Source organism: Hyperoodon ampullatus, assembly GCF_949752795.1.
Source record: "Hyperoodon ampullatus genome assembly, chromosome: 3".
NCBI classification, from domain to species: Eukaryota; Metazoa; Chordata; class Mammalia; order Artiodactyla; family Ziphiidae; genus Hyperoodon; species Hyperoodon ampullatus.
The window spans coordinates 54,365,394-54,382,454 of NC_136916.1; the positions used below are offsets into that span (position 1 = coordinate 54,365,394).

Consider the following 17,061-nt stretch of genomic DNA (forward strand, 5'->3'; position numbering starts at 1 on the left):
GTAAGTTTCCATTCTAAAGGAACTTGGGTTTCAGAAGCAAGCCAACATTCTACCAGCCAAGCTGGGAGGGCCAGGAAAAGGCAATAAAGGCTGTAAGTACCTGCACTGATCCCCCATGGCGGTCTGCAGCCAAGTGAGACGTCAGGTACGAGGTATTGGTCTGCCGGCTGGGCTGGATTTCCCACTCTCCTCGGCGCTCTGACGATGCAGTCTGCTCAGGCATTAGGAAGCATGAGAGCAAGATACGGAAGGAAAGGTGAAGCAACAGCAAGCAATATCAAAATCAAGTACATTAGTGTCCCTAAGGGTTTTGTTTTTGTTTTGGATTTTGAACAACTGCTGCAAAGCACTGAGAAAAGGATAGCTTGGCTACATTCATTTCAGCCTAATGAGCCAACACATAATTGTCTCTAGCATACCATCCTTGCCTAGACACAGAAAAATAATAATCACCAAAAGAGGAGGTTAAAAAAAAAAAAACTATCAAAAGCTGGAATCATTCAGCTTCCATATTAGTAAAATTTCAGTAGCCACTAAGCAGACCAAATTCAGAAAGTTAGGATTGTTGGACAAAGGAATAATCATACTTACAAGTCATTTCACTAATTAACTATCTATCTAAATAGACAGTAGTCAATATAGAAAATTCCCAGCATTAGGAATCAAGGTAACAAGTCTTTTCCTTGAATAGGGGGCCCACTACCCTCAACATAAACTTCCAGAAGACTTCCAACTAAGATAAAATGAGCAGTAGCTGGAATATGCTTTCTTATCTAAAAGGATGAACAAAGTATCTCTTCAAAAGCAGGTTCACAGGTCAAGAATATGAAAAGATGGGGGGAAATAAGGCTACAATGTTTTTCAGATTCCTCTAGCTAACAGCCTCTAGTCTGGAATTAGAAAAAGTTTAGATAAGACTACTACGAACTATTTTCTTCTAGAAAGCAAAAGGCAGATCTTTTCCCAGCAAAAGGAGGGCTTGCAATTCAAAACCTCATTGGGTTCTGCTTTCACCTTTGCTGTCATTCAGGCTCTCTTCTTTCCTTCTTTACCTGTTTTATAGATCTCACACTATTCTGATCTTGCTCCTATGTGATATTTGTTCTGAAGAATCTGTTTAGGTGCCTCTTCCCCTGTGCCAGATGGCTGAGGAGGTGTTAACATCATGATGCTCAGCTGTAACAGTCCTAAGGCTCTACAAAAATGAAAAATGAGGTGTTGGAGAGGCAGCAATGAGGGATTAGTAAGTCAAATTTTAACTGCTGCTGATATAAACAGCAGCAGGGGTTGGGACGTGATATTGCTGCTCTGCATGAAAACCAGTAAGGATGCTATAAATATTAGAAATGTTCACAGCTATAAATGTTATATTCTATAAAAAAGAAAAGGAAGACCGAAGTAGTAGTAATTTGAGGCTCCATTTCACTCACCCCCTTCTGTAACTCATTGACAAGAGTTGTTTAAAGCTCATCTATAAATCATCAAAAAGGCTTTTCCCATTTTAAAAAAGCATCGTACACCAGCTACAACTTACTCATCTTCTTTAAGTAATGGAATATGAGGTGACACGGGTAACAGCACTATAAAAGATCCTGGCCATGTTTTCTGATATTCCTCAGGGGATGAGCATATTCTGTAAGAAGGCAACTGTATTAACTTGCTTGCTATATATACTCTTACAAAAGAGGAGTTTAGTTTTATACTGCTAGTCACATTTGAGAGAATCAGAGCTACTCAAAATATCTCCCTACCCCAATTAATTCTGCCGAGAAGTTCAGAAGTTCAGTTTAGAAGTTCAAAAAATTTCATTTTTCCAAAATAAGACTGTGGTTTATAACATAACCATAACTATTTTGTAAACCAATATCCATATCTCAGAGCACTTAATCTCATTTATTCTCACTACTGGAGATTTGAGAATATATCTGTTCTTCTAATATTATAAGTAATATCTATAACTAATATCTATTAGTGATAGCCTCTTCAGTTCTCTCTAGGACTTTATGAGTTTTTTGTAATATTTAAGTAGACTGTTTAAGCTCCTAAACTACTACATAGAATTGTCTGTTCTCAAAAAATTTAAATGCTTAAAAAATATCCAGACATTTATAAGTCATTTGGTGCCATTTTGAGTTCCATGATACATGTTCAGTGCAATTACTTCTCTCATGAACACTCTCTGTTTTGCATTTGTTTTTAGGGCAGATGAAACGTATATAAAACACTCATATGCTTTTAAGCTTAACAAAACCCTGGACAGCTGGATCAGCTATTATTTCTATTTTTACTGAAATACATCTCAGAAGTCTGATTTGATGGTACTGTCTGAATCCCTGGGCTGTGTACTTGTTTATATTAATTCTAGCTAAATAGGTAATTTGTTGGAATAATTAACATTTTTGTCTAAATGAAAATAGCAAGACATTTTTTCAAAGGCCCAGAAGTTACACTCCATCTCCATCCTCAAAGCAATGTTCTATTTATCTTTTGAGGAGAGAAAAACAATGCTAGCATTCCAGATTGCCTCATAGATGCTTGCACTGTGACAAGTGAAGAACACATGGCACCATTCTACTGCTCTCCAACGCCTTCTGTATCCACTGAAAGCAACAAAACCAAGGGACAGACCTGAACCTGGGGTTGTTGGTTTATTACTTTGGGAACTACCTTCACCGTAATACTAAACTCTATGGCTATTCTTTTCTGGAATTTAAGGGCCTGGACTGGTATCTAGAGATTGATGTAGTAGAAGTGTTCATCTGCCAGTTTTAGAAAGCAACTGAGTGCCTAGAAACTAAATGAAACCAAGGAATGTTCACAACTACAGAATTCTGCTAGTCTACCTGTTCCTGAAAGGTACTCTAGGCAATGCTGTATACACAGAGGTTATGATTAGGCATAATCAGCACAGGAGCCAGTTATACCAAGTAAACCAGCAGAGGAGATCGGCATGTAAACCCTTCATTCTTAAAAATCATTCATGCAACATGTCTATCTAAAAAGCAATCAGGAGCGTCCAAGGGTAGAAGAGTCATTCAACAAAACCAATCTCTCTGCATTACTTGAAAGGCAAAGGTCCAAATGGAGTGTGTAAATCCCCAAAGGCAGGAGCAGGAATCTCATGTAGTGGGAATTCCTTGGGATAATGCTTTAAAATCTTCAGTTGTGATTGCATCACCTGCGTGGAAATGCTTAGTTTACTATCTAGTAGGTGAATGTGGAAATAAAAAAAGCAGCAACCTAGCAGAACATACATCAAAGGCAAAGCTACAAAAAATAGTTAAGGGAAAACATAGAAGCCTAGTGTAAGAAGTCAAAACCACCACATGTGCCTAGGGCAGAGGAAGCAAGTCTCTCCCAGCAATCATTTGGCAGCGATTCACAGACAGACAGTGGGGAGAACGACACTAACAGGAGGGCAAGAAAATACAGTCTGAAAACACCTCAGATAACCACTTCCATCTATGGCTTGAAAATTATCTCAAATTTTTATTGGAGATAAAGCTACTTTTCTGAAGCAGAAGGCAGGCAAATATCTTCCTCCTGTTGTAACAAACAAATCACCAAATCCTACTCTTTATGTAAAGTTATTTTGAAAAATTAATTTTGATTGCATCTATAAAATGGATTTTATCCATTTTACTTCATGGCTCTTAAAATATTTTAAAAGTTGCCATCTATACAGAACATTTTGGCCTCTCATGTCAGTCTTCTAGGCCTCCTTATATAACTACAGTCTTCAACTGTAATTAACAAGAATAGAGACTGAATAGTACCAGAAGGTTAGTAATAAATACACTTGATTACATTCTGTCTTATCACACTTCCAAGATTAAACAAAATTTTAATATAGTATATTAAGTATACTATATTATGTGTTAGACCTCAGGTATGAAATTTAAAAAGTTGGTAAAGTTATTAAAGTGTATACTTTAACAAAATCAAAAACTTCTCCATTAAGCTCATGAAATAGAACCAATTTTCCTCTGCCAGACAGGGATTGTTACATGCAATCTGTCAGGTGTACCAATAGTGAGTTCCTGTTTTCTACAAACTGGATCAAATATCAGCGATATTTGAAAATCACTGATAAGAATCTGGAAGGATTATTTCCAAGCCCAATACTATATAGGCCCACAGAGACAGCAGCATCAATTCTGTGAAGCTCTGAAAAAAAATCACAGGAACCATCCTAGAGGTTTGAAACTCTCTACTCAAATCTTGCCCTATTCTTACTCAAAATGGCATAAGACACCTCCCCTACGGAATGATGATTTATCTAGGTAAGATTACTCTGGAATCACCCTCCTACAAGGAGGTACCTCAGAACACAGGGTATATGCTGATATACAAAATACTGAACAATGCATGCGGACAGAGGAAAACTTTTAATATGGAATAGAGCATTAGGAGCAGGGCTGAGCAGCAAAGACTAGGTCACAGAGTGGGAGAAGCTAAGAAAAGGATTGCACTTCAGTTTTGCACTTGCTTGTTGCAATATCCCCCTTGGAATTAAGGTCCCAGAAATGAGGAGGGCCAGCTCATTCTGCACTGAGCTCTGTGCTGGAGCAGGGCAGGGTGAGTGCAATCTCCACACCTGAGCTCCTGCTAGACAGCAGGCAGCAAGTCAGGAAATCACACACGGGTCAGAAGTAGGCAAGTGATCACTGAGCAAACATCTGCTCCTTAAACTAGCAAATTCTGAACCTCGCTGAAAACAAAGAAGTACTCTGTAAAAGGAAGGGAATGGAGAATTCATCAGCTTGCCTTTTTTTTTTTTTTTTTTAAGGCTACTGGACTTAAATTGAATCCTTTGGAGTCTAGACACAAACAGAATAAATCTGAACTACTCTTTTATTGGGGCATAGCTTCTTCAGAGCTCAATATGACATTCTTTCCCTTAAACATATGCTGGTCCTATAAAAATGAATAAGTAATATTTGAGGATTCAATAATATCGGGGGCAGGATACCATGTGTGGTAGAATTTAATCATTCTCGATGGCCAATATGACTCTTTCCAACCTCAAAACAGATCTGTTCTCCCTAACCTTTTAGGCCAAGTACCCCTTCTTCAAATGCCCACAGAAAATCTACCAAATAAAAGGGGTCTATGGGAGAAAAGAGAAACTAACAAAACTGCTGAACCACAGTAATAATATTTGTGTAGCATCTACCTGAGTAAGGATTGTCACAAGCCAGAGGTTCTGAAAGGAAGTGTGTTGCTGCAAGCACATGCTAATCAATGCAATATGCTATATTTATATATATATATAAATTTATATATATTTTGTGCGTGTCAAACAAACACACTGCATAAGACCTTCAACGGTACTGCACTTTAATATGAGCTATCTGGATAGTGGCAGGACTTACTTCCTGACCGAATTTGATCAGCGAATGCAAGAGAAGCTTTGCTGGGTAGAAACAGGAAGAACTGGGCTTCCCTGGTGGCGCAGTGGTTGAGAGTCCGCCTGCCGATGCAGGGGACTTGGGTTCGTGCCCCGGTCCGTGAAGATCCCACGTGCCGCGGAGTGGCTGGGCCTGTGAGCCATGGCCGCTGAGCCATGGTAGAATTTAATTAACCCCCTGGTTGCGTGGGCCTCTCACTATCGCGGCCTCTCTTGTTGCGGAGCACAGGCTCCGGGCGCGCAGGCTCAGTAGTTGTGGCTCACGGGCCTAGTTGCTCCATGGCATGTGGGATCCTCCCAGACCAGGGCTCGAACCCGTGTCCCCTGCATTAGCAGGCAGACTCTCAACCACTGTGCCACCAGGGAAGCCCCAAAATCCATATTTTAAACAAATATCTGATTTCATTTAAACTCCTCATTTGACAGATTCATTCATTCATCATTCAAACAATTATTTACTGAGTGCCTACTATTCCAGACATTCTTTCAGGGGTTAGGGATACAGCAGTGAACAAAACAACAAAAATCTCTGCCCTTACAAGGCTTACATTTATGGATGCTGAGGCCCCCAAAAGCTTAAGTGTCCTACAGCCTAAGGCTTGGGATAAGCTAAAACCAAGTTCTGAGCTCCTCATCCTTCTCCTCGATCACACAACTGATGGGCAAATTTATTCAGAATAAGTAGGCTCTTCAAGCATTATCATCAATATCATCTCCAAAGATCTCTCAGGTATTGAGAGCCATCCTCTGCCTGACAGCCATCTTCAGCTGAAGCGCACAGCAACAGCTTTGACCCATCCTTCTCCCTCAACTCTGCCATACATGTGAGCTCCCAATTCTGATAAGCTATATCCCTGTATCATTTTTCAATTTTATTTCATTCTCACCACTACAGTCCATATGCACCCCTTTTACCTCTCAAGGGAACTCACTGTCTTATTGGTCTCCATGCTGGCTGCCAGGCTATTACCACCTTCTATGCTGAAAGATTTCTAAAGCAAAGTTTTGATCTTATCACCCCTCTGTTCAAATACCTTTAGTACCTATTCCCTACTGAAATTAAGTATTAACTCTCCAGTAGCCCAGCGTTTCAGGAGCTTTATCGAATGGCTCCAACCTATTTTCCTAGCCTTATCTCCTTTATTCACAGAATATATTTTAGCAAAATGGAACTAGATAATTTGTTGTTGCTCATATTTCCTTTTTGCTTGGAATGCCTCTTTCATTTCCACCCAGTTCTTCCAAGAGCATTTCAAATGCAGCTTCTTTCATGAAATTCTTTGTCATGCTCAGATTAGATGCAAAGTCTCCTTCCAATCCCTAAAGATTGTGATTTGGGATGCTTATCTGTTCTGCCTTGTGTTATAAGTTACCTGGCTACCTGGCTTATCTGCTTGTCAGTTCTTTGAGGACAAGGACTCCCTACTTATCTTGGTATCTCCAGGACATACTTTCACATAGCAAGTCCTTAGCTAGATTTACCGAGTCAAAATTGCTGAAGAAAGGTTAGCTGTCCCTAAACTTAACACCTTTCAATCTCTCTCAAGGAGAAATTTTAGTTTCTTCTTTGGCTGATTTCAAAACTTGCAAAGAATTAATCTTAAAAAAAAAAAAAAAAAAAGCATAAGGAAAAAACCCTGAAGATGGAACCAAAGCAATGAGACCACAGACTAAGACACAATGTAAAGGCTGAAAAGACACTAGAAATCCATTTACCCACAGTGCACAGTGCAGAAAGAATTCTACCCAGTTAGAATTCAGAATCCTGCTGGAAAGGAGGTATAAAATTTACACTGATGTGGGGAATTTCAATCCCTTAGCAGCCATGGGATACTAAAAACCCTAATAGAAAAAAAAAAAAAAAATCAAACACGCTTTCAAGATTCAACTCTTCAAAAAGAAGCTTACTGCCGTGTAGATGAGATTTCCTAATTACATACCCGGGTTTAATGACTTTTCACTTGAAAGTACACTGAAATTCACTGTACTTTTACTCAGATACTAGGCATGACCTCATTTTCCACCCTGGAAATCTAGGTTTTCAACCATCTCTTTTCCCCATACCTTTAAAATTCATTCAAAACAGCAACATTGATTATGAATTCACTGAAGCAGAAAAGACAAGGGAAACTAAAGGAAACACATATTTTAGTTTTCAAATATTCTAAAAAGATTTGAATATTTATTCAAATAAATATTGAATTATTTGAATAAGTATTCAATATTTATGATGGGCAGGTATGTTATGATTTCACTGACTACTTAAATTATTTTTAAATTTCTTTCATACCTTTACTATTTAAATGTACATTTCATTATAAGGTAACATAACTCCATTATAGAATAGTTTGGAAAAATATTACCCACAATACTACAACTTCCAACACTACTTCTGTTAATATTTTGGCATTATCTCCTCCCATTGACTTTCTCATTCTCCCTTCCCCTTCAGGAAAATCATGAGGTATTTCTAATTTTGTATTGTGATTTCTTTACTCTACAACCATAAACATTTTCAGGTTGCTACAAGTTTTCCTAAATATTATTTTAAGTGGCTAGATAATATTCCACTGAATAAATGCATTACAATTCATTTTATTATAACCCAGTTTATTTGATAAAAGATTTGAGCAGATCCATAACCATTCCCTTATAATTGGATAGGTGGATCATTTCTAAAACTTTGCTAGAAATAGCACTGTGACAGTTTAATGCACATAAGTAAATCTGTATCTTGGATTGTTTTATTGTGATTGTTTTATTATGATTCCAAGAAGTAAAATTATTCTATCAGAGAGGATTGTAACTTTATCAAATTACTTTCTAGAGAATTTGTAACAATTTGCAAAGTCAAGAGCAATGCATGAGAATGTCATTTGAACTGTGCACTCGACACTTTTTAAAAGGGGGTTAGGGGAGAACGACTGCAGAAGTCAACAGTACTCTGCTGTCAAATCACAAGTCAGTCAAAATAGAATCATTAGCCAAGTACTCTGATTAAAGTATGTAACTCTGGACCCAATTAGGGGTCAGAGTTTGCTAAACCCCATCTTTTTGCCTACCTACTCTCTCTTTTATCTACTAATACGTAGATTTCCTTCCTTCACACATTTTTTTCTTACCCAACATGCCACACATACATGCCAAAAGTATGTACTCACTGGTGAGTCTATCTATATTTGTGTACATACTTTACTGTATGTATGTGTGTGTGTATACCTAAGGATACTACCTTTTTGTTTGTTTTTGTTTTAGAGGGGGCACCTGGATTCTATATTCTATTTTTAACCTATGTACTTTCACATGTACATCTGTGAGATAAGTGTTTTTTATATTTTATTGTAAAAATGTCTGTGAATATAAAACAGAGAGGTTTTATACAGAGAGGGGGGAACAAGCTAGCTTGATATGATTATGTGTGTGTGTGTTATCTGTTTATTATTCTTTGCTTCTTTATCTATTGAGGTACTCATTTTCCTCTTAGCAATATATAGGGTAATAAGGATTAAAACTGTCATATTTACTTCCCAATCAGTTACCCCTTTCTTTAAACGTTAAACGTTGTCAAATTTGTTGATTTTTTTTTTTTTTGGCAGGGGCGGGGGTGGTGTTTGCCTCCTCTGTCTTTAGGCTGAGAGAAGCCTCTCATTGAAGGATGGATGACACGGCCTTCTCTGGAATGGCCTAAAGCAAAGCTGTATCTTCACTACAGGTCCAGATCCTGGCCAGCTATAAAGTTAACCTGGATATAGGGACAGAGGTGGGGTGGAGATGCCAGTTCATGCCTATGTCAGCTGGAAGTCCAAATTACCCACCCTTCTTAATCAGCAAGGAAAAACCAGCATGGGTGAGAGCTCTACTCTGGACTGCAGATGAGACCCAAAGTGGGCTACCCTGTCCATCCAGTGTGTCTTTGGGCCTGTGGCAGACTGTCCCTTTCAGCCAACAGATTTTGACAGGCCCAGCTTCTCTAGAGTGGATGCTTCATGTAAGACACCTGGCCACATCTCAGTGCTATTACACAACCCTGAGGAATGCTGGAATGCCATACCACAACAGTGGGTAATGCTAAGCCCTTTGTCTTTAATTTCAGTATATACGCTTAAGTGGAGAAGCTGAAGAATTTGGATTTTAATATTAGCCATGAGGAAGGGGGATTTCTGAAACAATGACGGTCCAACACATACCTGATTTCGTAGAGGCTGTTGTGATGGCCGATCCCTGTGTGTGTGGCTTTCTCGAGTTATTGCTGATGCACCAGAATCTACATGAACTGACCCTACTGGAGTAGGCTGGAAAAATATATAACAAAAAGTCAAATGGGGAAAACAGGTCCAACTTAATGCCTCCACAAAGGACAGCATCATTCTAATTCTAATTCTAACAGAACAGTAGTAATTATTATTACTGTTATTATTACACCAAGGCCAGTTTCAAGTCTTCTTGTCTTTTCAGTTTGCTTATCTGCAAAAGGGAGACAGTTTGGTCCTCAATAGTTCATTCAAGAGTAGCTTGCCTTCGAAAAGAAAAATAACATCCTACAGTGATGACTGTTAGTATGCTCTAAGGCCCTGTGAACCCAAGGCCAGAAGAAAAAATTCAGAAGTTTCCTCTGGTGCTGGGCTCCACCCGACGGAAATCAAGTACCTTAACAGCTTATGTAGCACCAGCTCCTGGATCATTCAAAGAAAACTTCTTAAAAACTGACTTAAATTCTGATATCTTAGGACACAGTGGTCATAATCTTAAAAACACAGTTAGTAACTCCTTTATTACTCTAGTGAGAGTGACCCCTGGCATCACCCTGAAAAGACTGGCAAATGGAACGTCTACAGTCAAAGGAATGTTGTTTTTTTTTTCCCCCCATAGATTTAAGCAGAAAGTCTGGCAAGGGGTGAGACACTGCTGGTCTGAGGTGAGGAGGTTAAAAAGAAGATACTTACAATAGGCCTCCCGACCCAATCATAGGCGTAGTCAAAGGTGTAGCCTTTCCTTTCAAAGAGGTCTGTGAAGAGTGTCCGTAAATACTCATAGTCAGGTTTTTCAAAGAAGTCTAATCGCCTGACATATCGCAGGTAGGTTGCCATCTCCTCTGTTAGGAAAGAGGTTAAAGGCCATGCTCATTAGCTGAATGCTTCTCATGGGGAGAAGCTTTGGGCCAGGCAAGGAATATCTGTACAGACTATTTGACACTGATGTTTTCTTTATGGACCAAATCAGAGTGATAAAACCTATCTTGATTTAAATAACAATAAAAGGAAATGTAAATTTTCTGGAGAGTATCTAGAAATACTAAGATATGGTCTCCACCTCCTTCAAAGCTTCAGTCACACTGGCTGGAGTGTCCTTTCAGCATCCTACCTGGAAAGTTTTCACAGAGAGCTTCAATGGGAGTATTCCTTTTGGTGTCACCAATCTTTTGATATCTTTCTTTTAATGTATCAGCCTGTAGAGAAGAAAGAGAGAAAGTTAGTTGGAAAGAGGTGTTAAGTATGGGAGGTCCAATATATTTCAGGACATAATGACTGTTTCACTCAAACTGGCAGGATTTGTTAGATAGTCTCAATTTTTTTCTAATACTAACAAATAAGAAATGTAGTAGAGATGATATATTTAGATATGTATAAAACATCTATTCTGGATAGTTTTACTTGCAAATACATTTAGTAGTCTCAGATAAACACCACCAAATGTAATGAGATGAGAGGCTAAGATAAGAAAATAAATTCAAAATTATAACAGCTTAGTAATGACCCATGGCCACTAGGGTTCAAAAGTTATTCAACCTTCTCATTCTTAGATCAGCTCTAGATAAGATTAAAAACACTGCTAATCCAAATGGGGGCAAACAGACAGATGGCTCCACAACACATGTATTGTGAAGTTGAATAGAAAAAGAACAAGATGTAAAAAAACTGCCTTTCTAAGAACCTGCTGTATAAAAAATAAATAAAATTAAATTAAAACAAAAACAAAAACAAAAAACAACTGCCTTTCCACAATGTGCTTCCAGAGCGAAAAATGTTAACTATGATACAGGCATGGCTAACAGACAGGTGTGCTATATGTCAGTGGCCCAAAGTAGCCAAGTCTGGTTTGCTCAAGACTGTAGACAGAGGGCTCCTGGAGCTTGGACCAATAATGTGGTCTCAAGGGATTCTCATGAGGCTCTGCCTAGCCTGCTGCACCAGGCTTTAAGCAATTATGTTTTGAAGTATACTGGAGGAGTTTTAAATCTACAACTACCACTAAAATGATTCATGGATCATGAGAAAGTTTCAAGCAATTAATAATATACAAATGCATTATTTGGCTGTATGGTGAGCAAACAGGATGTGAAACTCTATTTGACAGCTGTCAATATCAATGAGAAGGTATATATGACTAGGAGAAGACCATGGAGATGTTAGGAGAGGAATTTAACGGGAAAGAAATAAAACCTTCCCAAAGGGAAGGGATAAAAGCCTCACTTTTCAGGACAATGTCCAAGAAAGCACAGCAAAACGAATCATTCTGCTCTTCGGGAGGGAAAGGGTGTAGTAGTACCCAAAGCTACCGATTAAGTTTCCTTCCATACTAACATGTTGAAATAAATCACAACTCAAAAATGTCTTGCATTTAACTATCTAATGGGACTTAGAATGGGTTAGAAGCTCACCATTTCCTAGTCTAACCGCCAGAAGCACAGAGTAATCATTACAATGGTTGTAACTATAATTAATAGTTAACTTCGACACAAATGCACTGTATTGACACCTACCTAAGGAAGGCTATTTAAACTACACATTTTACAAGGAACAGCTATTTTATGCATAGGCATTTATTCAATTAAACATTTGAACAGCAATGTTAAACCTGAATTTTCGTTTTAGTTCAGATGGGTCCTTAGCCTATATAGGAAGAACAAGTATTTCCCAGTTCCCCTTAGGGGCACACCTAGTCCTGCTGGCCTTGCTGGTAAAATGTGTAGCAGCTGCTATCATCAATTTGTTCCAGAAATTCCCCAACATACTGGGAACAATATGCCTGCTACATAATGTTAGTGAAGGAGGAATACTGACACAGAGAGAAAAGCAGCACTGCCAAGGCTGGGAGGGGATGAGGGAAGAGATTATGGAAAACTCGAAAATAAGGAAAAAGGATCAGAAGGGGAAGAAGACAAACGTGGGCAAAACAGAGCTTCCAAAGCCCAGGTGAGCATTTACATTATAGACTAATGTCGTTCCTGCTTGTCATCCCTGTAGCCAATCTTCCCCTTTGTGCTTCCTACAGACATCAAGTCAGCAACCCCTTCATTATCAACTGAGTATTTAAACAAAGCCCTCCACTGAGCACTTCCAAGGATACCTTGAGTCCTTGCCAGGGTAGGCTGCCTCGAAGGAAATACATGAACATATGGCCTAAGGCTTCCAAATCATCCCGCCGGCTTTGCTCTAAAAGGGAAGACAGATGACACATTATGTTTGCAGTTATTAAAGCAGAAAGGGGTTCAAAACCAAGTAATCCCTTCAGAAACCCGTCTGCTCTGGAAAGGCTCTGCTTACTAATTCTTTGTATATCTAAATCAGGGATAGTATTTTAGATCAAAACCAAAAACAACGTGTACTTCCTTTGCCTAGATCTGCTACTGGCAAGTAAATATCAAGTGAAAAGAGCAAATCCTGAACTAAAAGCAAGTCCAAATCACTAAATGGTGAGTAACCACCCCTCACTCTATGCCGTCACCTTCCTGAAAGTAAGATAATTTAAACAAAATGTTATTTCTAGTACATGGGCTACAATTACTCTTTGGTTACCATCGCGAAAACTGAGCAGCAGATTGAGTAGCTGAGGCTGTTAAGAGAGTCCATTATGGCTAGGCCCGCAAAGACACAAGCTGCAGAATGCCTAGCATACATGCCTAGTGCTTTTTATTCATCATAAAAATTAACACTTAAAATTTAGTTTAATGTAAGCAAACATCAGGGCACAATCCTCAGCTCCATCCCATTTGTACCATGTCCCATAGCCACCTTAAGAAAAATTTAAAGTTTATTACTAAGGTACCCTTTGTGGGCACATAAAACAGTATCCCTGCATTCAGAGAGCTTATCATGTAAAACAAGTTGCTGGATTTTTCTTTCTTTTCTTTAAATTGGGAAGATAAGGATGGTAAAGAACTGCAGAATAGTTAATAAAAAATTGTAACTACATCTCAGAAAACATCTTATACATTCTTTGGCTGTCAGACAACAGAAGTAGTACATTCTTCCATTTTTAATTGTCCATTACAATTTATCTCAGACATTTCATGTGTTTATTTTTCAGAATCGAGTTCTGGGCTTTATCAAAAGAAATGACAGATGCAAGAATAAGGGGCTATCTTAAACTTGATTTTGTCTTCTTTGTGCAGAAAGTAAAACCTAACAGAGTCAGGGAGGCAGGGAAAGCTACTCAGGTAACCCAAAATACAAAAGCACAAAACGTTTAACTGCCGCCTCCAATTACAGGAAATTTGCATGAAAAAGAGTGCATAGTACTCTACAGGGCAGATGAAGAAAGAAAAGGCAACTTTCTAAATTGTACTTTGAAGGAGGTTTTTGGAAATGAGGTCACTAATGGGAAGAGGCGGCACCCTGACAAGAGACATAAATAACATAAAGTTGAGCCGATACAGAGCAACTGAAATAATCTTAAAAAGAATGAAGCACAACAGTAAGGCAGGGCTTCCCTAGTGGCGCAGTGGTTGGGAGTCCGCCTGCCGATGCAGGGGACGCGGGTTCGTGCCCCGGTCTGGGAAGATCCCACATGCCGCAGAGCGGCTGGGCCCGTGAGCCATGGCCGCTGAGCCTGTGTGTCGAGAGCCTGTGCTCCGCAATGGGAGAGGCCACAGCGGTGAGAGGCCCGCGTACCGCAAAAACAAACAAACAAAAAAAACAGTAAGGCCATCAGAAGCTTTTGACTACAAGGCTTCCTGAAGTTTGCAATAAATTTCATATGTAATTGAAAGCAAAAAGAGATTTTGTTAACAGAACTTAAAGAAACAGATTTTGTTAACAGACAAAAACAGATTTTGTTAACAGAACCTAAAGATACACCAAAAAACAAAGAACAAGCAGAGTGAATTGAGGCCTCCCACAAAGCAGGGCAGATAGAGAAACCACACCCTGCAGGTTCTCACACTATATCACACCTACTCATCATCGCCTCTCCATTTTTATATCCACTTCCTGTAAGGAGGCCCCTTGGTAATAAATAATTCAGGGGACACATGGTTGTACTTTAGATAGTTGAGCACTAGAGGGCGAAACTCTCCACATTTTCAATGACTGATCAGCCCTACAGAAATAAGCCCAGCTTCTCTTCACAGAAAAGCCATTATAAAATGAGATTTTTTAAAAAATCAAAAACCAAAAAATATAATAAATACATTTAAACTCACTGGAATAAGTAATAAAGTAACTTTTCAAATACTTAAAACCACGAAAAAAAGCTGTGGAATATGGGATAACAGGAAAAATAATGGTTCCTGAGTCAGGTTATCTAGGTCTTGGCCTGTCCTTTCTATTAATTTATCAATCCACGCAAAATTAAGCATGGCCAAGTCACCTTTTGGGCTTCGATTTCCTCACCTGAAAAAAAAAGTGGTTGATTTAGATACTCTGAAAAGTCATTTTCCATTTCTAAAATTCTAAAATAATCTACAACAATTTAAATCATAAAGGCCTTTCAAAACAAATGAGAGTGAAAATCAGAGCCATGCTTTATTTCCACATTTCTTTGAACACTCCACATTCATTCAATTCAGGATTTCAATTCAGTATTTCCCTTGTTTTCTTCATGCAGGATATTTCATTTTCAAAGAAGAAAGGTTTTGTGTCCTCCTGAGACCAGGAGGACACAAAATTCTTCCATACCATAGAGGCTTGCTTTTCAACCAATCAGAAAGATGTGCTTGGTTTACTTGCATCACATCCCTGATTTTAGGTCAAATATATTTTGTTGAAGGAAAGGGGCCAGGTGACCCAGTGTCCTCACCCTAACTTCAAACATTAAGGAATACAAAATGGGCAGAATTAATCAGTGGGAAGGTGGCTAATCTAATGTAGTAAATATCAGGTTTAGGGGGCTGCTTCCCTTGTTTTCTGCCCTCACAAAATTAATAGGCAATTCTTTCCAGGTCATTTGAAGATGCACTTCCCTTTTTCTTCATTACAACATAAAGGATGCAACACATTTGAAAACCAATAGGATTAGGGTTCCTACAGAAACCTCTCTGGGTTTGAGACCATGGCCAGAGTTTAAAGGGCATGTGACAACCACCTATATGTATTCTCTGTAATAGGGACATTATAGACAAATACAGTGACAGGTTGGATCTGACCTGAAAAAAACTCTGGAACTCAGGAAGTCCACACGTGGAGATACACTCAAAAGTTCCAGCAGAAATGGCTACATCAAGAGATAAAGGAACCCAGTCTGATGACAGTAGACGCTTAAAACATATTTTGTTGAATAAATGATAACTACCATTATAGAGTCTTTACTACCATCAAGCACTATACTAAACAGTTTATATGCATTATCTCACAGAACCCTATGGTATAAGGTACTATTGCCATACAACTTTCAGGGTAGATGAGATAACTGACGCTGATGAAGGAAGGTTACTGCACCACATAGGTTTAAGGGAAAAAGCCAGAATTTATATCCCTTTTTCTTAACTATTACACTGTACCTTATACAAACAACATGGATATGCATCTTTTGTCTGTTCTTGCCTTTCCTGACAAGAATAATAAAATCAGATCACAAATGCTGAGCCCAGGAGGCAGGCATTAGAACAACTTCTAGACTCTGTCAGTTAAACCAAACAATCATGACTTTACTATGTACCACACACTCTATCTCCTTGTAAAAAGGAAGGAAGAAGGGAATTCTGAGCACTATGCAAGAGATCCATGTTACATATATTATCACCCATTCAACCTGCAAAACATCCTTGTGAAATATTACTTTTTTTTTGCCGTATGCGGGCCTCTCACTGCCACGGCCTCTCCCGCTGCAGAGCACAGGCTCTGGACGCGCAGGCCCAGCGGCCATGGCCCACGGGCCCAGCCGCTCTGCGGCACGTGGGATCCTCCCGGACGGGGCATGAACCCGCGTCCCCTGCATCGGACTCTGCAGGCAGACTCTCAACCACTGCGCCACCAGGGAAGCCCTATATTACTCTATTTTTACAGGTAAGTTTCAGGGAGATTAAGTAACTTGTCCAAAGTGACACCAGTAATAAGTGCCAGAGAACCTTCCAGCCTAACTTTAAACTATTATGTTTAGTTAAGTGAGAATATCCATGTGGTTACTGGAAAAATCCTGACAGCATTCATTTCAACTTGGGTTGTATCACACCACTTTGTAATGTCATTTTTACTCTTCACTAATACTAGAATCCTCATCTGGATATCTGAGCAGTTTACTTGATGAGGCAACTTTATAGCTATTTACATTAGCTTTAATGTACTATTGTGTAAAATATTTATTGTGTAAACTGTTTGTTAATATTTAAATACCTTACATAATTAGCTACATCTAGGAGTCTAATATTCTGTTTATATGTCTACTCTCTAGGGTGGTGATTTTCGAACATATATTTTCAATCACCTTAGAACCTT

General features: G+C 38.9%; 1 protein-coding gene across 2 annotated transcripts in view; it reads right to left on the reverse strand.

Moving 5' to 3' along the window:
* CSNK1G1 (casein kinase 1 gamma 1) overlaps positions 1 to 17,061 on the reverse strand; it is a gene marked incomplete at its 3' end in the record, with an annotated part of 102,407 nt that overhangs the window by 13,343 nt on the left and 72,003 nt on the right. The window contains exons 6-10 of one of the 2 annotated variants that reach the window (XM_079699564.1): positions 12,758 to 12,843; positions 10,772 to 10,856; positions 10,354 to 10,502; positions 9,598 to 9,702; positions 101 to 211 (exon numbers count right to left, since the gene is read on the reverse strand). In XM_079699564.1, coding sequence (XP_079555690.1) covers positions 101 to 211; positions 9,598 to 9,702; positions 10,354 to 10,502; positions 10,772 to 10,856; positions 12,758 to 12,843 — 536 coding nt within the window. The remainder of the gene's footprint in view (positions 1 to 100; positions 212 to 9,597; positions 9,703 to 10,353; positions 10,503 to 10,771; positions 10,857 to 12,757; positions 12,844 to 17,061) is intronic. The other variant, XM_079699565.1, reaches the window with a different exon arrangement.